At 44.7% G+C, this 24,215-nt stretch overlaps 1 protein-coding gene across 3 annotated transcripts in view; it reads right to left on the bottom strand.

Annotated features, from left to right (window-relative positions):
- The window catches only part of ARHGAP22 (Rho GTPase activating protein 22), a 229,692-nt gene that overhangs the window by 27,494 nt on the left and 177,983 nt on the right, over positions 1 to 24,215 (bottom strand). The window contains exon 4 of one of the 3 annotated variants that reach the window (XM_049854932.1): positions 8,480 to 8,608. The exons of 1 other annotated variant lie outside the window; for it this stretch is intronic. In XM_049854932.1, coding sequence (XP_049710889.1) covers positions 8,480 to 8,608 — 129 coding nt within the window. Of the gene's footprint in view, positions 1 to 8,431; positions 8,609 to 24,215 lie in introns of all 3 variants that reach the window. One more of the 3 variants, XM_049854934.1, reaches the window with a different exon arrangement.

Raw genomic sequence — 24,215 nt, forward strand, 5'->3', positions numbered from 1 at the left:
GTGTCTCGCTGGGACAGCGCCTGCCAGGCTTCTCACACTCAAAGGAGTCCAGAGGAAGCGCTGGTCTGACCCCAACTTCCCAAACTGCTCCGCCCACAGCCCTCTCCCTTCCAGCTGCACAGCCAGACCCCAGGAGGGAGCCAGCGCCTTGCTCCCTTCCCTTATAGCCACACCCAGGGTAGAGATCCAGGACGGATGGCTTCCCACCACTGCTGCCGGCACAGTGCAAGCAGCCTCAGTTGCTCCTCCCACAGCACCAGAAAAACAAATAAACAGAAAACAAAACAAAACAAAAAACAGAGCGGTCCCTTTAAAATATTCATCAGAGCATACTGTTCCTGGGCTCAAGCCCCCTCCCCGCCCTGCCCCATTTTACTTAAAAAGCCAAAGTCCTTCCCATGGCCCCCAGGCCTCTTGCCCAGCTCCCATCCGATCCCCTCACTCTCTCCGACCCAGCCCCACATCAGCCTGTCTCCTGCTTCTGCCTGCTGTCCCTCTGGGGGCACCCAGCCACCTAGCATACTTTGGGCTCTTTTTTTTTTTTTTTTTAACAGTGGCACTTGCCACCTTCTTACCCAGGCGCTCTCACAGTGGGGCCCAGGACCAGCAGCTCAGTGGCACCTGGGAACTTGTTAGAAATGCAGGTTCTAGGGCCTCACCCCAAGAGAGGTGGATAGTGGGGGCGGCCGCAGTCTGCACATGTGCTCTGGGAAATCCTGATCCCCACTAACATTCAAGAGCCATTGCTCTAAGCCCCAAGTGACTTCCTTTCCTTGTCATTGTCTCCCAGAGCACAATGGAAGCCTCCTTTGTTCTTCTCCAGGTGGGGTGGAATCAGCCTCCCTACCGGTTCTGGACCTGTGCCTTGGAACCCAAAGCAGGCTCCCTCTCCTTGCAGCCTGGTCTTGGGTTGCCTAGCTCTCCCACCTTCTGAGCTGGTGTCTCCCAGGATGGGGTCCTGGTCCCTGCACCAGCAGGGGCCTTTTCCTCCAAATAGACTCTGGTAGGGGAATCGGCTTGCCTGGGCAGGGGAGGGTGCAGAAAGGGCAGGTGATTGGGGTGGACGGTGGAGGGGGGGCGGTGGCCAGGGTGGACGGTGAGGGGGGGGCGGTGGCTATCTGTTAGGATGACAGGCACTTAGATGAGGGGAGCAGTGACCCCCGAGGAGGTATCTGTAAGGCCACAGATACCGAGGGGGCTCTGGGCAAGGAGTCAGAGCAGTGGGGCCACACTGTGAGCCTCTGAATCTTCTGAAATGTGCTCTCCTTTGGGTCTGGTCCTGTAAGCCCATTCCTCACTCTTAGCTCCCTGGAGATGACACGTTCACCTTCTGCTGGGGGTCTGGGGAAGTCCACACCACCTCTAAGTTTTTCCTTACTGGACAGAGTCATTTGCAGGGTGCCAGTTCCCCTCCTAGCTTCCTCTGTCTTCTGGGAAGTGAATTGCCCAGTGAGTCAGGTGAGAGAGGGCATCTCCTCTGCTGGACACCAGCCAGTGTGTGGCTACGAGCCCTCCCCCTTGCTCTGCCTGAGTCCTGGGCACATCCTTCCCCCATCACCACATTCTCACAGGAGGGCCAAGCTTATGCAGAGAGATTCAGCTTCCTCCTCTGTGACAAGGGGTCGGATTCCCGCTCTCCCCACCCCCCAGGTGCAGCGGAATCAAACGGGCTAATGTGGCTGAAGGCCCCACATAACCAGCCCATCCACCAGGCATCATCATGGTCACCACTCCTCCCTCACCTCCTTGTACCAGGCACCTGGAGGAGGCCGTGGGTTCCAGAAGGCTTCTAGGAGGGGTGGTGTCTGAGAAGGACCAGGAGTTCAGCAGCTTACAGAACACTCTCTCTTCCCCACCCCAGCAGCTTTGAGTCTCACTGACCACCCGCTTTCCTATCTGCCAGCCCTTGCCACTCCTCAGAGAACTTCTCTGCTGTCTTGCTGCCCGTGCTCCAGCGCACTTTTATAACTCTTCATGATTTTACATCCACATGATGACCTTCCTGACACCCAGCCTCCCTTGGGGCCTCATCTAGTCTGACGCTGTGTGTTGATGGCCCCCAACCACCTCTCCAGCCCAGTCCTCTCCCGACTTATAGGTCTCACTGGCTACTTGACATCTACACTTGAACATTTAACAGGTATCTCAAACTAAGCCCCAAACTGATCTCTCAATCTTCCTTCCAAACAACTGCACCTCCTGTGGTCTTTCTCATATCAATTAAGAGCTAATCTATCCTTCCAGCTGCTGAGATCAAAACACCTTGGAATGACCCCTGACTTCTCTCATTCTCTTACAGTAGGGAACTACTACTGGTTTGACCTTGAAAATACACCAAGAATTCAGTTACTTCTCATAGTTGTTCCCACCCTGGGCCAGGCCACCATCATCTCGCCTGTACTGTCGTAATGGGCTCCCACCTGGTCTCCTCTGCCCACCTGGTCTCTGCTGTGATCGTCCTCCTTCAGGCTCTTCTCAACACAGCAGCCAGAGCCACCCTATCAGGACCCTGTTGGTGCCCAGTTGGGCTCTGCCACTCCTCTGCTCAAAACCCGCCAACGACCCTGCCCCACTCAGTAAAAGCCAGAGCTACTGCCATGAACCATAAGCCCCCCTCTGTTACCTTCCCGGTCTCTGCCCCTTACCCTTGCTCTCTCTGCCCTTGCTGCCTGGTCTCCTGGCTGTTCTTCCAACATGGACACTCCTGCCTCGCAGTCTGAGCACGTGCTGTTCTTTCTGCCTCCAAAACTCTCCACCCAGACACATGTAAAATGCATTCTTTTTGTTTTTTTTTACTTTTATTGTGGTAAAACATACATAACAAAAATCTGCCATTTTAACCATTTTTAAGTGTATAAAGTCAGTATAATTAACTCTTTCATCTCCCTACCCAAATGTTGGGGCCAGGGGAACAGCGGTGGTTCAGTGGTGGAATTCTCACCTTCCATGGGGAGACCTAGGTTCAATCCCCGGCCAGTACACCTCACATGCAGCTGGCACCTGTCTGTCAGTGGAGGCTTGAATGTCGCTACAAAGCTGAACAGGTTTCAGAGGAGCTTTCGGGTTAAGACAAACTAGGGAGAAAGGCCTGGCGATCTATTTCCAAAAATCAGCCAGCGAAAACTCGGATCACAACGGTCCGATCTGCAGCCCATCACGAGGATGGCACAGGGCCAGGCAGAGTTTCGCTCTGTTGTGCACGGATACCGTACGTCGGGGCCGAGTCGACGGATGCTAACAACGACTCAAACATCACTGAACCAGAACCGAGCACCTTCTCACCCCTGCTGGCCCACCTGCCCTGCCTCACCTCCCTCCGTGGCACTCATCACCAGAGCCTACAGTTAAAAACCGTAGAGCTGATTCCGACGCATGGTGACCCCCTATGTCAGAAGAGAATCATGCTCCGTGGGGTTTTCTTGGCTGTAATCTTTAAGGAAGCAGACCACCAGGCCTCTCTTGTGGCACCGCTGGGTGGGTACTAATCACTGAACTTTGAGGTTAGTAGTGAGTGCCACCAGGGACCTCTAGTCTCCACGGTGGTGGTTGTGTGCCATCAAGTCGATCCCAACTCTACAGGATGGAGAACGGCCCCTTAGGGTTTCCCAGGCTGTGGTTTTTATAGGAGCAGATCGGCTGATCTTTTTTCCCATGGAGCCACTGGTGGGTTGGATCACCAACCTTTCAGGTGGCAGCTGAGCTCTTAACCACTGTGCCACCAGGGCTACTCTAGCCTGCAATAGGTTTCCTCATCTGCCATGTCTCCTCCATCAGGATGTGAGCTCCCTGAGGGCGGCCACCTTCCTGTGCACTGCCTGCAGCCCCAGCACTAGAACAGGTGAACGCTCACTGGCCAAGGGAGTGAGAGAATAGGAGCACAGACACAGGCACCGGACCCACGGCCAACCCGGGCAGCTGTTCCTGCAGCTGGCACGCCGCCATCTGAGCCACTCTCTCTGCCAGAGCAAACAGGCCTGGAAGAGTTCATGGGCTCCCTTATCCAATAGTGAAAGGAGGTTTGATCCTCTAAGCCTCCTTCCCAGGGGAAACCAGGCTAAGAATGGCTTTGCCAGGAAGCCCCCCCAGGCTGATGGAGCCCACCTGGGAGGCCCATGCGTGCCCAGACCTGCCTGCCATCGCGAACCCCTGGGGACTTTGGCCTTTCCTCTCCACTTCAGGTCCCTGTTTTAGTTCTCCAGCGTTCCTCAACACACAGCACACAGCCTAAGGAAGTGGATAAGCTAGGACCTGGGGGTGGGGTGAATCTGGGCTCTCTGGGATTCTACAAACTGGCACCACTCTGAGCAAGCAGAGAGAGAGAGAGAAAAAGAGACGGAAGTGTGGGCCAGTGAACCGGGCCCCCAGGCGCAGGTGGGATGTCGGTGATGGCACCAATCTCGTGCTCTTCCTGGAGGGACAGCTGGAGCTGGGACCAATCACCGCCTTTGGGGTTGGAACAGCCGCCTTCTCAGATCTGCTCCCCAACTAGCTGTGCCACCCTGGCAGAGGCAGGTCAACCAGTAAGCAAGGTTTACGTGAGCTAATTGTGTTTACTTACTGATCCATAGTGCATGATTTCACATGGACCTCACCACATTCTTGAAGCGGTGAAAAACAGGTGAAATTGTGCACTACAGATTAGTAAGGAACCATAAGTAAGCCTGTGCAAACCTTGCTTATTGGGTAATCCATCCCTGCATCCTAGGCCAATTGCTTAGCCTCTCTGACCCTTAGTTTCTCTTTCTTTGCTTTATTTCTTTTTAGATCTTTTATATAGTAAAATATGCACGCATACACAAAAGCATTTAGAGTATAAATGTACAGATTAATTTATTATAAAATGAACACCTGTGTTCATTCCAGAGAACATTCCAGAAATGCTATGCCTCCCCCCATCCAACTGTAGCCCTTTCCTCTTCCCCACTATCCTGATTTTTATGGCATTCACATCTTTGTGTCTCTGCCTAAAATGTTATTGTTAGGTACTGTCGAGTCAGTTCAGACTCATAGCGGCCCTGTGTACAACAGAAAGGAATGCTGCCTGGTCCTGCTCTGTCCTCACAATCGCTGTTATGCTTGAGCCCATTATTGCAGCCACTGTGTCAATCCATCTTGTCCAGGGTCTTCCTCTTTTTTTGCTGACCCTCTACATTGCCAAGCATGATGTCCTTCTTCAGGGACTAATCTCTCCTGATAGCATGTCCAAAGTATGTGACATGAAGTCTCATCATTCTCACTTCTAAGGAGCATTCTGGCTGTACTTCTTCCAGGACAGATTTGTTCGTTCTTCTGGCAGTCCATGCGTGATGGTTAATGTTCTGTGTCAACTTGGCTAGGCCATGATTCCCAGTAGGTTGGCAGATATTATGTAATCATCTTCTATTTTGTGATCTCATGTTAGCAATCAGTTGGAAGGGGAGTTTCCTTGGGGGTGTGGCCTGCATCCAACATATCTGGATGTTCTGGCAAAGCTCTCTCTCTCTCGACCCTGCACTCGTCTCGTGTTTACCTCGTGGTCTGCTCTCCAGTTCCTGGAGAAGCCTTTAGCCAGCTGCCTAACCTGCAGATTTTGGATCTGCCAGCTCCCACAACCTTGTGAGCCAGTAGCCTGCCACCTGACCTGCAGAATTTGGGTTCAACAGCCCCTGCAACCACGTAAATCAGAAGAAGCATTCATCCTGCTGCCTGACCCATCGATTTGGGACTTGCCAACCCTCACAATTGTGTGACCCATTTCCTTGAAGTAAATCTCTCTGTATTTATATATATGCTTCACTGGTTTTGCTTTGCTAGAGAACCCAGGCTAAAACACCATGGTATACTCACTATTCTTCACCAACAGCATAACTCAAATTGTCCAGCTTTTGCATGCATACAAGGCATAAAATAATATGGCTTAAGTCCTCCCACTTTTCTCCTTTGTGTAAATGGAATCATATAGCATGTTATCTTATATGAGTATGTTTGTCTATGTTGTTCCACATCATGTTTGTAAGATTCGTGACGTCGTATGTTATTGGATGGAGCTGCAGTTGATTTATTTTCACTGTTGGAGAACTTTCCACTGTAAGAATGTATCATATTTATCAATCCATTCTATTGTTTCTGGGCTATTTCTTGGGTCATTTCCAGTGTCAGGCTATTACAAACAAGGCTGCTGTAAACATCATATACAAGTCTCCTGATACACCTGTGCACACATTTCTATTTGGAACGTCCTAACAGTCGAGCTGCTGAGACATAGGTGTGCATAACACCAACTTTAGCAGATACTGCCGAATAAATTATCTACGAGTATATGCAAATCCCTGTAGCTCTCTGATCTCATCAACACATGGAACCATTAGTCATCACCTTTAGTCATCCTGGTGGGTGAACAGTGGTATCTCGCTGTGGTTTTAATTTGCTTTATTTCCCTGATGACCAGTGAGGTTGAGTACCTTTGCCTATGTTCACTGCTCAAGGGGATTTCTTCCTCGCGAAGTGCCTAGTCTAGTCTCTTGCCCATGTTTCCACTGCTTGGCTGTCTCTGCCTTACTGTCGCATAGGAGTCTGGGGAGCAGATGGTCTGGACGTTATATGTGTTGCAAATACCTTCTCCCAATCTGCAGCATGCCTTTTCATTTCCTTAGCCTATCTCCTAAAGAACAGATGCTCTTCATTTTCTGTAGTATGATTTATCAATCTTCTCCTAAAAGATTAGTACTTGATAAAATTCATTTAAGAAAATGTTCCTCCACCTCAAGACCACGAAGACATCCTCCTTTCCCTGGCACTGTGCTGCACTGTTGGTTTAAACTCTATTCCGTCCCACTGGTGGGCTTTCAATAACCTAGAACCAAAGGAATCCCTTGGTGGGTTCCTGTAGAAATCCCTGAGTGGGCTTGAGAGTCTTCCCAGGCCATTAAATTTCAGGGATCCCTGGTGGTGTCGTGGTAAGCACTCAACTGCTAACCGAAAGATTGGCAATTTGAACCCACTAGCTATTCTGTAGGAGAAAGATGTGGCAGTCTGCTTTCATAAAGATTACAGCCTCAGAAACCCTACTCTGTTCTATAGGGTTTCTATGAGTCGGAAGCGACTTGATGGCAATGGATTTTAGGTCAAATTTGCTGCAATTATCTGGGCCTGGGAGCCATGGTGAACCTAGTTACGCCATTTACAAAGCCCAAGAGAAAAGCTGTGATTTTCAAAGCTCTATCCGCTCCTGCAGGTGAAGGGCTTAGGGGTGGGTGGGAGGTGGTCAGGCAGGCCGTGGCCAGGGTGGGAGAAGCTGCTGGGTTGAGGAGTGAGGGGGTGGGTGGGGGGTGGTCAGGCAGGCCGAGGCCAGGATGGGAGGAGCTGCTGGGTTGGGGAGTGAAGGGCTAAGCCTGGGGGTGGGTTGGAGGTGGTCAGGCAGGCCGCGGCCAGGATGGGAGAAGCTGCTGGGTTGAGGAGTGAAGGGCTAAGCCTGGGGTCTGCCCCTGCCTGGACTATTGCCACTCAAACCCTGGTTGAGCAGGGAGGGCATCCATGGCTCGTGTGGCAGGGACAAGACCAGCCTGACGGCTCCAGGTTCCACAGAACAGGTGACCTGCCTATCCATATAGCGACCCTGTCTAACAGCTCTCTTCATGATGACCCCATTCAGACACCAACCTACAGAGACAGTAACTGCACTGCTGGCCATCTTTCCTTTCTCTCATGCCCCATGTCCAGAGCAGCAGCAAAACCTGACAGCTCCAACCCTTGCAGTCCATCTGCCTCTGCCCTCTCTTTGCTGTCTCCTCTGCTCCCGCAGGAGTGCCAGCCACACCACCTCTTATCCATGACTGGCACAGCCTGCTGTGTCCACTCTCCACGGTCTAGCCTTCATGTGGCACCAGAAGGATCTTTTTTAAACACCTACTGAGGTCAGGTCACTCTGGTTCAGAGCCCTCTGTGGCTCTACAGAGAAGTTAGAACAAACTCTGAAATCCCCACCATGGCCTCCAAGGCTCTGGGGATCTCGCTCGCCTCAGGTCTTACCATGGTCCCTGTCCTTATTCTTCACAGACCCACTGGCCTTCCTGATATTCTACGTGTTCTCACAGCTCATTCCCACCTCAAGACCTTTGCACGTGCTAGCCCCTCTGCCTGAAGGCATATCCCCTGGCTCTCAGGTCACACCTCACCACATTTCTCACCCGTGACATTCCATCACACACTTCCTGTCTGTCATCTGCCACCCACACAAGAATGGAAATAACCCGAGGGCAGAGGCATCGTCTGCGTTGGGTATCACTGAATTCCTGCCAGGGCCTGCTTGGTGCACAGGTGGGGGCTCCTGAGGGTGGGTGGCAGAACTGGGAAACACTGCCAGCCAGCAGTGTGAAGCATAGGACACAGCTGGCCAGTCCCCAGGCAGAGGGGCTCAGCGAGCTCGGCAGGAAAGTGGGAAGGGCAGGATTACCTGGAGGCAAAGGCTCTAGAGGGCAAGCATGCGACCTACGGGCAGTACCTCTGCCCAGTGGGGCCCAGATGACCCGACGGATGGCCCGCACCCAGTCCTCCATGTCACTCTGGGAGCTGGCCATGAGCAGGAAGGCCTCGTGGTTGGCCGGAATCTTCTCCTGCTCCCCAGCACCACCTGTAAAACAGGAAGACATGTGGCTCATGGGGGTCCCTCCCCTGACAGCACTGTCCAGCCCCCACGGGGCAAACCCTCTACAAAAGCTTTCAGCAGTGGCTGTGCTTATTGGTTCTAATTTTGCTTCCTGTCCGCCATCCCCACAAAGTTCTTTTTGGGAGGCCTTTCTCATTTTTCTCTTTTCCTCCTTAGTCTTACTTTGTTATTTTTTCCTAATCAAAATCAAGTCATTAGAGCATTCTGGGGCACTATTAGAGAAAAGTTTGCAGATGTGAGGCCAGTTTGGAGAGCTGAGGTACAGCAGAGTAGCCCTACTATGTGTTTTTTAAAATCAAATTTATATGTGACAGAAAGCACACATTGTAATGGAAGTTCACCATCACTGTGAGCTTTTAAAGTAGGTTCTGACTTTACAGTCTGGACTCCCCATCCTGGAGGAGGGCACCGACTGTATGCATTAATGTTACAGAGGCTTGATGTTAGGCCAGTTTGGGATGAAACACCCTAGAACTCCCTACCTGTCTCCGCTCACAGCCAGAGCCTGGGGCACATCTTACCGCAAAACGGCAAAAGGAGGGGGACGCTCAGGGGCTGTCTATGAACTGATCTCCGAACCCTACAGCAGCTCTACTGTTTCTCAAGTTTTCATGTGTAAATGAACCAATCTTTGGGATACAGATAAAACCATTTATACTGAACTTTGTAGGCAATTTAATAAATTTTCAAGAATGTCTTTATATACCCCTCATCCCATAAAATGTAACTCACTACTACATAAAGTCCCACGGCCTCAGAGCCTAACCAGGATGGTCTGCTGCTGGGGTGTAAGTCCCAGAGACCGTGTCCCTGAGAGAAGAACTGTGAGACCCAGGATGTGCACTGCTGGAGCCTGCAGCCCACGGGATGACCAGACAGGAAGAAAGTGTAACACCAGCAAGTACTTACTGAGTACTTAGCACGTGCCAGGGATGCTTCCAGGAACTGCAGAAACTTAGACAACAAAACTGGCACACATATCTGCCCTCCTAGGATTCTTTAATTCTTGTTATGGAGATGCAATTTAAAGTAGTCTTCTAGTCCCCACTTCAATGCTATTATTTTTTTGCCCCTGGGTGTGGGGCTGCTGCTGACAAGGGCTATGCTGGGAGCCAGGAGGCAAAGGTGCCCAGAGGGCTGGCATTTCCCAGATGACGAATGATACTGAACATCTTCGCAAGTACTTAGCGCCATCCGTGTATCTTCTTAGATGAAGTGCTTCTTAAAATTCTTGGTCCATTTTTTACAATGGGTTATTTATTCTTCACATAGTCTGGATCCAAGTTCTTTATCAGATATGTGCTTTGCAAATATTTCTCCTAGTCTGTGCCTTTTCTTTTCATTCTAACAGTGTATTTCCAAGAGCAGAAATTTTAATTTTGATGGAGTCCAATTTATCATTTTTCTCCCTTTAAGCGTGCTTCTGGTGTTGTTTCTAAGAAATCTTTGCCTCAGTTTTCTCCTAGAAGTTTCTTAGTTTTAGATTTTACATTTAGGGCTCTGAGTTAGTTTTTGAATATGGTGTGGGTTGAAGTTCCCTGTCCGCGTGTGGATTTCCCTTTGTTCCAGCGCCCTTTCTCCACTCACCTGCCAGTGCACCTGCACAGGTGACCATGTCACCTGGGAATAAAGACAGTTTTACATCTTCCTTTCTGAACTGGATGGCTGTTATGTCTTTTTCTTGTCTAATTACACTGACCATAGCCTCAAACACAATGTTGAATACAAGCGGTAAGAGCTGGCATCCTTGTCTTGCTGATTTTAGGACAAAAGCATTCGGGCGTTCCCCATTGTGTACAGCCACTGTAGGGTTTCAGCAATGCTCTTTATCACTTTGAGGAAGTTCCCTTCTAGTCTTAGTTCACTGAGAGGTTTTTTTTCTTTTTAAAATAAGGAACGGCTATTGGATTTGTCAACTGCTTTTACTACATCTACTGAGATGATCTTAAGATTCACCCCCCTTTTTTTTTAAGTTTGTTAATATGATGAATTACATTGATGACTTTTTAAATGTTAAACCAATGTTCTATTCCTGGGATAAATCCCACTAGCCATGATGTATTAACCTTTTTATATATTGTGGGATTCAATTCGCTAACATTTATTAAGAAATTTTCATCTATACTGATGAGGGATACTACTCTGCAGTTTTCTTGTCCTATAAAGGCTTTGGTCTCAGCATCAGAAAAATGCTGGCCTTTTACACAATAAGCTCATAAGTGTTCACTCCTTCTCAAATTTTCAAAGAGTTTGTGTGAAACTGTTGTTACTTCTTCCTTAAATATTTGGCAAAATTCACAATGAAGTCACCTAGGCCTGGAGTTTTCTTTGTGGGAAGGTTTTTAACAACAAATTCAATTTCTTTATTTTATACATCTATTTTTTCTTGAGTGAGCTTTGGTAGATTTTTGTCTTTCAAGTGATTATTCCGTTTCATCTAACTTATCAAATTTATTGGCATAAAGTTGTTCATAACTTTCTCTTAATATCCTTTGGTGAATCTGTTGCTGTCATCTCTCTCACTCTTGATATTGGTAATATGTGTTGCCTTTTTTTTTTTTTCCATGATCAGTTTTGCTAGAGGTTCATTGACTGTATTGATCACCTCAAAATCCAGCTCTTTTTTCAGTGACTTTGTCTATTGTTTTTCTGGTCAGCAAAGGTTTTTCTTAAAGGGCCAGGTAGTAAATATTTTAGGTTTCCCTGTTCTCTGTCGCGACGACCCTAGTGTACCAGGAAAGCCTGTACACTGCCAGTGAGAATAGAAAATGCTTCAGCCACTGTGCAAAACAGCTTGGCAGTTCCTCAAAAAGTTAAACATAGAATTACCATGTGACTCAGCACTTCCACTCTTAGGTACAGACAATATGTATAGACAACACATCAATGAAAGGCCATGGCTATGTTCCTATAAAACTATTTACACAAGCAGGGCTGTAGTTTACCCACCTGTGTTCCATTTTGTTGATTTTCACTCTGATTTTCATCATTTCCTTTCATCAGCTTTGAGTTTAATTTGGTTTTCTTTTTACTGCTTAGTGTTCAGCGCTAACAACTTCCCCCTAAGTAGTCCTTCAGAGGCATCCCTCAAATATATTATACCTGTCCTGCATTTTCACTTTCATTTGGTTCAAAATAAGTTCCCATTTCACTTTGGATTTCTTCTTTGGCCTATGGGTTATTAATAAGTATGTAACTTTCCAAATTTGGGGGATTTTCCAGAAATCTTTCTGTTACTGACTTGTAATTTAATTCTACTATGGTCAGAGAACACATGTTGTACAACTTGAATTTTTTTTAATTTATTGAGACTTGGTTTTGGACAAAAATATGGTGGTGTAGTAGTTAAGAGTTAGGCTGCTAACTAAAAGGTTGGAAGTTCAAATCCACCAGCTGCTTCTTGGAAATCCTATGGGGCAATTCTACTCTGTCCTATTGGGTTGCTAAGAATCAGAACTGACTCGATGGCACCTAACCAGAACAACATGGTCTATCTTGGTGAAGTGTTCTATGTCCCCTTAAGAAACACTATTGAGTTGTGGTTGGGTGGGCTATGCTATAAATGTCAATTAGGTCAAGTTGCTTGGTAGTTTTGTTCAAATTTTCTATATCCTCACTAATTTTCTATCAGTTCTATCAGTTATTGAGAGGGAGGTATTGAAATCTCTGACTACAATTTAGATTTGTCTAGCTCTTGCATTTCTATGAGTTTTTCCTTCATGTAGTTTGAAGCTCTGTGAATAGGAGCATAAATATTTAAGATTATATGTCCTCTTGATGAATTGACTCCTTTAACATTATGAAATGACCTTCTTTGTTGTTGTTAGGTGCTGCTGAGTTGGATCCAACTCATAGCAACCCTATGTACAACAGAACAGAACAATGCCCAGTCCTGTACCATCCTCACAATCGTTACTACATTTGAGCCCACTGTTGCAGTCACTGTATCAATCCATCTTGTTGAGGGTCTTCCTGTTTTTTGCTGACCCTCTACTTTACCAAGCATGATGTCCTTCTCCAGGGACTAGTCCCTCCTGATAACATGCCCAAAGTACGTGAGACGAAGTCTCGCCATCCTTGTATACAAAGACCACTCTGGCTGTACTTCTTCCAAGACAGATTTGTTTGCTCTTCTGGCAGTCCATGGTATATTCAATACTCTTAACTAGCACCACAATTCGAAGGGGTCAATTCTTCTTCTGTCTTCCTTATTCATTGTCCAGCTTTCACATGCATATGAGGTGACTGAAAATATCATGGCTTGGGTCAGATGCACCTTAGGCCTCAAGGTAAGATTTCTCCTTTTTAACACTTTAAAAAGGTCTTTTGCAGCATATTTGCCCAGTGCAGTATGTCATTTGATTTCTTGACTGCTGCTTCCACGAGTGTTGATTGTGGATTCAAGTAAAATGATTCTTAAAACTTCAATAATTTCTCCATTTATCATGCTGCTTGCTGGTCCAGTTGTGAGGATCTGTGTTCTCTTTACATTGAGGTGTAATCCATACTGAAGGCTGTAGTCTTTGATCTTCATCAGTAAGTGCTTCAAGTCCTCTTCACTTTCAGCAGGCAAGGCGGTGTCATCTGCATAACGCAGGTTGTTAACGAGTCTCCCTCCAATCCTGATGCCCCGTCCTTCTGCATATAGTCCAGTTTGTTGGATTATTTGCTCAGCATACAGGCTAAGTATGGTGAAAGGATACAATCTTACGCACACCGTTCCTGATTTTAAACCACACAGTATCCCCTTGTTCTGTTAGAACAGCTGCCTCTTGGTCTATGTACAGTTTCCACATGAGAACAATTAAGTCTTCTGGAATTCCCATTCTTTGCAATGTTATCCATAATTTGTTATGATCCACATAGTTGAATGCCTTTCCATAGTAGATAAAACACAGGTAAACATCTTTACCAGAAAGAGAATACTAGAAAGATGTTTCATCCATCTGACATCAGCAATGACATCCCTCATTCCACATCCTCTTTTGAATCCCGCTTGAATTTTTGGCAGTTCTGTTGATGTAATGTTGCAACCATTTTTGAATGATCTTCAGCAAAATTTTACTTGTGTGTGATATTAACGATATTGTCCTATAATTTCTGCATTCTGTTGGAGCACTTTTCTTTGGAATGGGCACAAGTATGGATCTCTTCCAGTCTCTTGGCCAGGTGGCTGTCTTCCAAATTTCTTGACATGAAAAATTGAGCAACTCCAGTGCTGCATCTATTTCTTGAAACATCTCACTTTTTATTTCGTCAATTCCTGGAGCCTTGCTTTTTGCCAATACTTTGAGTGCAGCTTGGACTTCTTCCTTCAATAGCATCAGTTCTTGATCACACACTACCTCCTGAAATGGCTGAACATCCACCAATTCTTTTTGGTACAGTGACTCTGTGTGTTCCTTCCATTGCTTTTGATGCTTCCTACATCATTCAATATTTTCCCCATAGAACCCTTCAATATTGTAATTTGAGGCTTGACTTTTTTCTTCAGTTTTTTCAGCTTGAGAAATGCCAAATGTGTTCTTCTCTTTCAGTTTTCTAACTCCAGATCTTTGCACTTTTCATTGTAATACCTTACTTTGTCTTCTGGAGCCGCCCTTTGAAATCTTCTGTTCAGCTCTTTTACTTCATCATTTCTTCCATTTGCTTTAGCTACTGTCCATTCAAGAGCAAGTTTTCAGAGTCTCTGCTGACATCTATTTTGGTCTTTTCTTTCTTTCCTATCTTTTTAATGACACTTTGCTTTCTTCATTGATGGTTTTCTTGATGTTATCCCACACTCGTTTGGTCTTTGGTCATTAGTGTTGAATGTGTCAAATCTATTCTTGAGATGGTCTCTAAACTCAGTTGGGATATACTCAAGGTGACATCTTAGCAAAGATGTCACCTTAAGAACACTTTAAGGTGTGCTTGACACAAGCCATGGTGTTTTCAATCACCTCATATGCATGCAAAAGCTGGGCAATCAGTAAGGAATTCCAAAGAAGAATTAAAACCCTTTGAATTACAGTGTTGGCAAAGAATACTTAATATAACATGACTGCCAGAAGAAGAAACCAATCTGTTTTGGAAGAAGCACAGCCTGAATGCTCCTTAGAAGCAAGGGTAGTGAGACATGTTACGAGGAGGGACCAGTCCCTGGAGAAGGACATCATGCTTGGTAAAGCAGAGGGTCAGCAAAAAAGAGGAAGACTCTCAATAAGATGGACTGACACTGTGGCTGCAACAATGGGCTCATTGTTGTGCAGGACAGGGCAGTGTTTCGTTCTGTTGTACATAGGGTCACTATCAGTTGGAACCAATTCAAAGGCACCTAACAACAACATACTAAAGGTCATATTTTGGTTTTTGTGAACTTGTTTTAATTTTTTTTCAGTTTCAATGAACTTGCATAGGAACAACTGATGGTCTGTTCTACAGTTGGCTCCTGGCTATGTTCTGACAGATGATAGTGAGCTTTTCCACCATCTCTTTCCACAGATATAGTCGATTTAATTCCTGTTTTCCATCTGGTGAGGTCCACATGTGTAGTTGCCATTTATGTTGCTGAAAAAAGGTATTTGCAATAAATAAGTCATTGGTCTTACAAAATTCATCCTGTGATCTATGGCATTGTTTCTATCACCAAGGCCATATTTTCCAACTACAAATCCTTTTTCTTTGCTTCTAACTTTCACATCCTAGTCATCAGTAATTATCAATGCATCTTGATTGCACGTTTGATCACGTTTGACTGCAGAAGCTGGTAAAAATCTTCAGTTTCCTCATCTTGGCATTAGTGGTTGGCGGGCAAATCTGAATAATAGTTGTATTAAATGGTCTTCTTTGTAGGCATATGGATATTATCACTGACGGTGTTGTAGTCAGGATAGATCTTGAAATGTTCTATTTGATGATGAATGTGACACCATTCCTCCTCAGTTTCTCATCACAGCATAGTAGACCATTGTTGTTGTTGTCATTCGGTGCCGTTGAGTCGGTTCCGACTCATAGCAACCCTACGCACAAACCGAATGAAACACTGCCCAGTCCTAAGCCATTCTTACAATAGTTGTTATGCTTGAGCTCATTGTTGCAGCCACTGTGTCAATCCACCTTGTTCAGGGTCTTCCTCTTTTCCGCTGACCCTGTACTCTGCCAAGCATGATGCCCTTCTCCAGGGACTGATCCCTGCTGACAACATGTCCAAAGTATGTAAGACACAGTCTGGCCATCTTCGCTTCTAAGAAGCATTCTGGTTGTACTTCTTTTAAGACAGATTTGTTCGTTCTTTTGGCAGTCCATGGTATATTCAATATTCTTCACCAACACAACAATTCAAAAGTGTCAATTCTTCTTTGGGCTTCCTTATTCATTGTCCAGCTTTCACATGCATATGATGTGATTGAAAATACCATGGCTTGGGTCAGGCGCACCTTAGTCTTCAAGGTGACATCTTTGCTCTTCAACACTTTAAAAAGATCCTTTGCAGCAGATTTACCCAATGCAATGTCTCTTGATTTCTTGACTGCTGCTTCCACGGCTGTTGACTGTGGATCCAAGTAAAATGAAATCCTTGACAACTTCAATCTTTTCTCCGTTTATCATGATGTTGCTCATTGGTCCAGTTGTGAGGACTTTTGTTTTCTTTATTTTGAGGTGCAATCCATACCAAAGGCTGTAGTCTTTGATCTTCATTAGTAAGTGCTTCAAGTCCTCTTCACTTTCAGCAAGCAAGGTTGTGTCATCCGCATAACGCAGGTTGTTAATGAGTCTTCCTCCAATCCTGATGCCCCGTTCTTCTTTATATAGTCCAGCTTCTCAGATTATTTGCTCAGCATATGGATTGAATAGGTATGGTGAAAGGATACAGCCCTAACGCACACCTTTCCTGACTTTAAGCCAATCAGTATCCCCTTGTTCTGTCTGAACAACTGCCTCTTGATCTACGTAGAGGTTCCTCGTGAGCACAATTAAGTGTTTCGGAATTCCCATTCTTCGCAATGTTATCCATAATTTGTTATGATCCACACAGTCGAATGCCTTTGCATAGTCAATAAAACACAGGTAAACATTTTTCTGGTATTCTCTGCTTTCAGCCAGGATCCATCTAACATCAGCAATGATATCCCTGGTCCCATGTCCTCTTCTGAAACCAGCCTGAATTTCTGGCAGTTCCCTGTCGATATACTGCTGTAGCCGTTTTTGAATGATCTTCAGCAAAATTTTGCTTGCATGTGATATTAATGATATTGTTGGATAATTTCCACATTCAGTTGGATCACCTTTCTTGGGAATAGGCATAAATATGGATCTCTTCCAGTCAGTTGGCCAGGAAGGTGTCTTCCATATTTCTTGGCATAGACGAGTAAGCACCTCCAGCGCTGCATCTGTTTGTTGAAACATCTCAATTGATATTCCATCAATTCCTGGAGCCGTGTTTTTCGCCAGTGCCTTCAGAGCAGCTTGGACTTCTTCCTTCAGTACCATCGGTTCTTCGACATATGCCACCTCCTGAAATGGTTGAACATCGACTATTCTTTTTGGTATAATGACTCTGTGTATTCCTTCCATCTTCTTTTGATGCTTCCTGTGTCATTTAATATTTTCCCCATAGAATCTTTCACTATTGCAACATGAGGCATTCCAGGTTCCGATTATTAATAGATGTTTGCAGCTGTTTCTTCTCATTTTGAGTCCTGCCACATCAGCAAATGAAGGTCCCAAAAGCTTTACTCCATCCACATCATTAAGGTTGACTCTACTTTGAGGAGCAGCTCTTTCCCAGTCATCTTTTGAGTGCCTTCTAACCTGGGGGGCTCATCTTCCAGCACTATATCAGACAGTGTTCCACTACTATTCATAAGGTTTTCACTGGCTAATGCTTTTTCAGAAGTAGACTGCCGGGCCCTTCTTCCTAGCCTGTCTTAGTCTGGAATTTCGGCTGAAACCTGTCCTCCATGGGTGACCTTGCTGGTTTCTGAATACTGGTGGCATAGCTTCCAGCATCACCGCAACACGCAAGCCCCCAAAGTACGACAAACTGACAGACACTTGAGGGTAGTAGACCATATGATTGTCCAATTCAAAATGGCCAATTCTAGTCCATTTCAGCTCAGTAATGCCTAACATATCAATCTTTATGCATTCCATTTCATTTTTGATGACTTCCAATTTTCCTAGATTCACACTTTGTATATTCCACGTTCCGATTATAAAACATAATCAGAATGTGGACCTTCTTTAGCTCTAGAAATATTCTTTGCTCTGAAATCTACCATCTGATATTGATATAGGCATTCCATCTTTCTTTTGATTAGGGTCATTATGATATATATTTTTCCATCGTTTCCTGTTAACTTATTTGTGTCTTTATATTTAAAGTATTAAAGAGCCCGGGTGGCACAATGATTAAGCCCTTGGCTTCTAACCTAAAGATCAGTGGTTCAAACTTACCAGTGGCTCCATGGGAGAAAAGACCTGGTGATCTGCTCCTGTAAATATTTCAGCCTAGGAAACATCATGGGGCAGTTTTACTCTGTCCTATAGGGTCATTATGACTCTGAATCAACTCTAAGGCACTCAACAACAACATTTGACATGCGTTTCTTCTAAGGCATATAGTTGGGTCTTTTTTAATCCAATCTGACAATCTCTTCCTTTCAGTTATGGTGTTTAACACATTTACATTAATGTGACTATTGGTATGCTAAGGTTTGAGTCTGTAATCTCACTATTTGTTTTCTATTTGTCCTATTCATTCTTTGTTTCCCTTTTCCTCTTTTCCTGTCTTCTTTTGAATGAAGTTTTTTTTTTTTTTTTTTTTCATTTTATTTACTTTGTTGGATTAGTCTTTTTATTTTTGTGGCTGCTTTAAGGTTTATGGTATACTACTTTATCACAGTCTGCCTTTAAGTACAGATGCAGCACTGGAAATGCTAACTAGTCTATGCCAAAAAATTTGGAAGACAGCTACCTGGCCAACCAACTGTAAAAGATTCATAAAATGCCTATTCTCAAGAAATGTGATCCACTGGAATGTGAAAATTATTGAACAATATAATTAATATCACACGCAAGTAAAATTTTGCTAAAGATCATTCAAAAGCAGCTATAGCAGTATATTGACAGGGAACTAGCAGAAATTCAAGCTAGGTTCAGAAGAAGATGTGGAACGAGAGATATCATTGCTGTTATCAGATGAATCTTGGCTGAAAGCAGAGAATACCAGAAAGATGTTTACCTGTGTTTTACTGACTATGCAAAGGCATTGGACTGTGCGGATCATAACAAATTATGGATAACATTGTGAAGAAATGGGAATTCCGAAACACTTAATTGTGCGCACGAGGATCCTCTACATAGATCAAGAGGCAGTAGTTCATATAGAACAAGGGGATGCTATGTGGTTTAAGGTCAGGAAAGGCGTGCATCAGAGTTGTATCCTTTCACCATACTTACTCCATCTCTATGCTAGGCAAATAATCCAAGAAGCTGAATTATATGAAGAAGAACTCAGCATCAGGATTGAAGGAAGACTCATTAGCAACCTGTGTTATGCAGATGACACAACCTTGCTTCCTGAAAGTGAAGAGGACTTGAAGCACTTACTGATGAAGATCAACGACCACAACCTTCAGCATGGATTACAACTCAACATAAAGAAAATGAAAATCCTCACAACTAGACCAATAAGCCACATCATAATAAATGGAGAAAAGACTGAAGTCAAGGATTTCATTTTACTCAGATCCACAATCAACATCCACAGAAGCAGCAGTCAAGAAATCAAAAGATGCATTGCATTAGGTAAATCTGCTGCAAAAGACCTCTTTAAAGTGTTGAAAAGCAAAGATGTCACCTAGAAGACTAAGATGCACCTGACCCAAGCCATGGTTTTTTCAATCGCCTCATATACATGTGAAAGCTGGACAACTGAATATTGAAGGCCGAAGGAGAACCGACACCTTAGAATTATGATGTTGGTGAAGAATATTGAGCATGCCATGGACTGCCAGAAGAACAACCAAATCTGTCTTGGAAGAAGTACAGCCAGAAGGCTCCTTGCAAGCAAGGATGGCGACATTTCCTCTCACGTACCTTGGACATGTTATCAGGAGGGATGAGTCCTTGGAGAAGGACATCATGCTTGTAAGGTAGACGGTCAGTGAAAAAGAAGATGACCCTTGATGAGATAGATTGACACAGAGGTTACAATAACAAGCTCAAGCATAACAATGATTATGAGGATGGCACAGGACTGGGCAGTGTTTTAGACCATTTTACATAGGGTTGCTGAGTCAGAAAGGACTTGATGGCACCTAACAACAATAACAACCTTTAGGTGATATAAAAGTGAAATGATACCACTGAATGTGTGGTATAAGAACCTTACAAAAGTATACTTCCATTTCTTCTTTCCTAATCTTTATGCCATGGTTGTTAAAACATTTTACTGTTATACACTGTTATATGCTCCACACTACCATTGTTATTACTTTTATGTAAATAATTTTCATAATATTTACATAATATAATTACTTAAATGTAAAAAGTCAATTATCTTTTGAAAAGACTGACAATTTCTTATATATTAACCCATTTAGTTACAATCATGTTCTTCATTCCTTCTTCTACATCTCCATTATCATTTCATATCATTTTATTTCTACCTGAAGTTCTGCCTCTAACATTTCTTATTATATGTGATTATCGGTGATGAATTCTCTCAGCTTTTGAAAGTGTAAAAGCGGCATGTCATCTTCATTGTCGAAATATACTTCCACTGGGTAAAGAATTTGAAGTTGAAACTTTTTTCTCCCGCTGCTTGAAAGCTGCTGTTCTACTGTCTTCTCACTTGCATTGTTTCTCATGAGAAATCTGCTGTCATACTTATTTTTGTTCCTCTGTATGTAACGTGTCTTTTTCCTTTTTCACAGCTTTTAAGCAAGTTGATCATGATGTTCCACAGCATAATTTTCTTCATGTTTCTTATACTTGGAAGTCATTGACTTCTTAGGTTTGTAAGCTTATAGTTTTTGTGAAAGTTGGAAAACTTTTAGCCATTAGTACTTTAAATATTTTTTTTCTGTCCCCACCCCCTCCTTCAGGGATTCCAGTGAAATATATATCAAGTAACTTGAAGTTATCCCATAGCTCACTGATCCTCTTTTGTTAAATTCTCATTTCTCTGTTTCATTTTTTTGATAGTGTGGTATGCAGACTAATGACCCCTGTGAAGGTTAGGATCGTGTGTCAACTTGGCCTGGCCACGATTCTCAGTGTTTCTATGTGATCACCCCCGTGATGGGATCTGCTGTGAGTGGCCAATCAGTTGATGGGGAGTTTCCTTAGGCATGTGGCTTACATTTCAATATAAGTGGATGTCCTGGTTTTTGACTGCTCTGGATCCTGCAGCTGGCTCCTGCTCATCTGATCTCCAGTTCTTGGGATTTGGGCTAGCAGCTTACCTGCCAGTCTTGGGATTTGTCGATCTTCACAGCCTGTGAGTAAGAGCTCTGCACTCTGACCTGCTGATCTTGGGCTCAACAGCTGTCATGGATTGAATTATGCCCCCCAAAAATGTGTGTATCAACTGGGCTGGGCCATGATTCCTGGTATTGTGTGATTTTCCTATATGTTGTAAATCCTGCCTCTATGATTTTAATCAGGAAGGATGGGCGACAGTTGTGTTATTGAGGCAGGGCTTGACCTACAAGATTGGATTGTGTCTTGAGGCAATCTCTTGAGATATAAAAGACAGAAGCAAACAGAGAGACAGGGGACCACATACCACCAAGAAAGCAGCACCAGGAGCAGAGCGTGTCCTTTGGACATGGGGTCCCTGCGCCTGAGAAGCTCCTTGGCCAGGAGAAGATTGAGGATGAGGACCTTCCTCCAGAGCCCACAGAGAGAGAAAGCCTTCTCCTGGAGCCGACGCCCTGAATTTAGACTTGTAACCTACTAGACTGTGAGAAAGTAAATTTCTCTTTGTTAAAGCCACCCACTTGTGGTATTTCTGTTAGAGCAGCACTAGATGACCAAGAGACCAGCCCTGAGGCTAGGTGAATCAGGAGACGCCTCTATCATGATCCATGGGCTTGGAATGTTCCAGCCCCTACAACTGTGTGAGTCATTTCCTTGATATAAACCTGTCTATATTTCTTCCAAAGAAGTGCAGCCAGAATGCTCCTTAGAGGCAAGGATCGCGAGACTGTGTCTTAAATACTTTGGACATGTTGTCAGGAGGGATCAATCCCTGGAGAAGGACATCATGCTTGGCAGAGTACAGGGTCAGTGGAAAAGAGAAAGACCCTCAACGAGGTGGATTGACACAGTGGCTGCAACAATGAGCTCAAGCATAACAACGATTGTAAGGATGGCACAGGACCGGGCAGTGTTTCGTTCTGTTGTGCATAGGGTCGCTATGAGTCGGAACCAACTCGACGGCACCTAACAACAACATACATATATTTATAGAGCTTTACTGGTTTTGCTTCTTTAGAGAACTCAGCCTAAGACATTTCGTGCGGAGAATGGTTCTACAAAAACAAAATTGTAAGAATGAGTTTTCTAAATTGTTTCTTAAGTCTGGAAAGATGTTGATGACTCTCCTTCCACGAGTAAAGTGGGCACTGCCAAACTATGGTGTGAGGTGGCAATACAAATACCCAAAATATCACCACCAGTAGATCAGCTATTGGCTAAAAGGCAAGGTTCTGGATGAACACATTTGTGATATCTTTCTACATTTTGGCATATTGAGAAGTATAAGGAAGCTGGTTGGTTGGTCCTACTTTCACTAGAGAAACTGGTGAGAGAAAGAAATGTGCTCAGGGCTTCAGAGTCAAAGCTCAAGTGCCACATACACTACCTCCAGGTTTGCACTTGTGCTTTGAAAGAAAGCTTTATTTCCTATAGTAACAGAGCTGATATTGCTGAAAAACAAACCCAGAGTCTTATTTTCAGTGGCTGAGTTACAATGCCAGCTAAAATGCCAACCTCGAGAGGTATCTGAAGTTCAAGTGAGGGCATTGATTGGGAAGAAATGGGATCCTGAAACTTGGGACAGGGACATATGGGCAGATAATCAGGAAGCTAGAGAAACTGAGCCCCTAAATTCCATTGAATTCACTCCAGCCAACAGAACCACTCCCATCTGAAGAGATTACTCCATGTTTGTCTGCTAAACAACCTTGCCCAGAAAAACCATTAGCCCCACCACTCCCATCTAATGAGATTAGCCCTAGCCCAACTGCCTCTAAAGAGCCCTTGCCTGAGTCATCACTTGGAGTATTGCCTGAGGCAGATGCTTTACAAGACAATGCTAAATGTTCTCAAAACAATTCCACACTACCAATTCTGGCTTCTAGACCCATAACCAGACTTAAGTCCCAGCAAGCCCCAAAAGGTGAAGTACAAAGTGTGAACTAGGACGAGGTTCACTATACTCCAAAAGAACTGCTTGACTTTTCTAACATGTACAAACACAAACCTGGGGCATATGTGTGGGAATGGCTATTAAGGGTGTGGGATAATGGTGCAAGGAACATAAAGATGGATCAGCCTGAGTTTATTGACATGGGTCCACTAAGCACAGATTCTTCATTCAATGTTTCAGCTTGAGGAGTTAGGAAAGGATCTAATAGTTTATTTGGTTGGGTTGCTAAGCATGGATTACCCAGTGGCCTATACTAAATCAAGTTGAAGTACCAGACCTGCCTTGGTATACTGTAGAAGAAGGTATCCAAAGGCTTAGGGAAATTGGCATGCTAGAGTGGATTGATCAGGTTAGACCCACAGACCCATACACGGAGTGCCCAAAGGACACACCTTTTACCACAACTGTGAGGAACAAAGTTCTGAAGGGAGCTCTGGCATCCTTGAAAACTGCTGTGATTGCTATTTTATGTAAATCAGATTTGAATTTAGACACCTAACTACAATGGGGCTGACTGGACTCTGTGGTAGTAGAGGCCAAGTGGCTGCACTCAACTGACAAAGGCAAAGTGGGTGTGGTTACAGTAAGGGACAGTGGAGTCAAAGCAGTAATCAGAATAGTCTGGCTCATGGATTTATGTTATGGCTTTGGCTACTTAGTCATGGTGTCCCTAGAAGTGAAGTAGGTAGGAAATCTACTATTTACTTCATCTGTACAAACAGATGAATTCTAGGTCAGGTGAACAGCAGTCTAACTTGAATAGCCAGAACGGAGAGTCATGGTCCCTCAGTCAGTTCTCAGACTTGAGTGAGATTAAAGACCCATAACCCCTTGAATGACAGGGAGGCTGGATCCCCTTGAAGAGGGACTCCGATATACTGCCAAAAATTTATACTGTTAATCTCTCTCCTAGCCTTCCCCAAAGGAATCTACGGCCTTTTATGAGAGTGGCTGTTCACCAGGAAAAAGGAAATAATCAGATTTTGGGGGGATTACTGGATACTGGCTCTGAACTGACACTAATTCCAGGAGACCCAAAACATCACTGTGGTCCAGCGGTCAGAGTGGGGGCATATGGAGGCCAGGTTATTAATGGAATCTTGGCTCATGTCCATCTCACAGCAGGCCCAGTGAGTTCCCAAGCCCATC

Source organism: Elephas maximus, chromosome 16 (assembly GCF_024166365.1).
Source record: "Elephas maximus indicus isolate mEleMax1 chromosome 16, mEleMax1 primary haplotype, whole genome shotgun sequence".
NCBI classification, from domain to species: Eukaryota; Metazoa; Chordata; class Mammalia; order Proboscidea; family Elephantidae; genus Elephas; species Elephas maximus.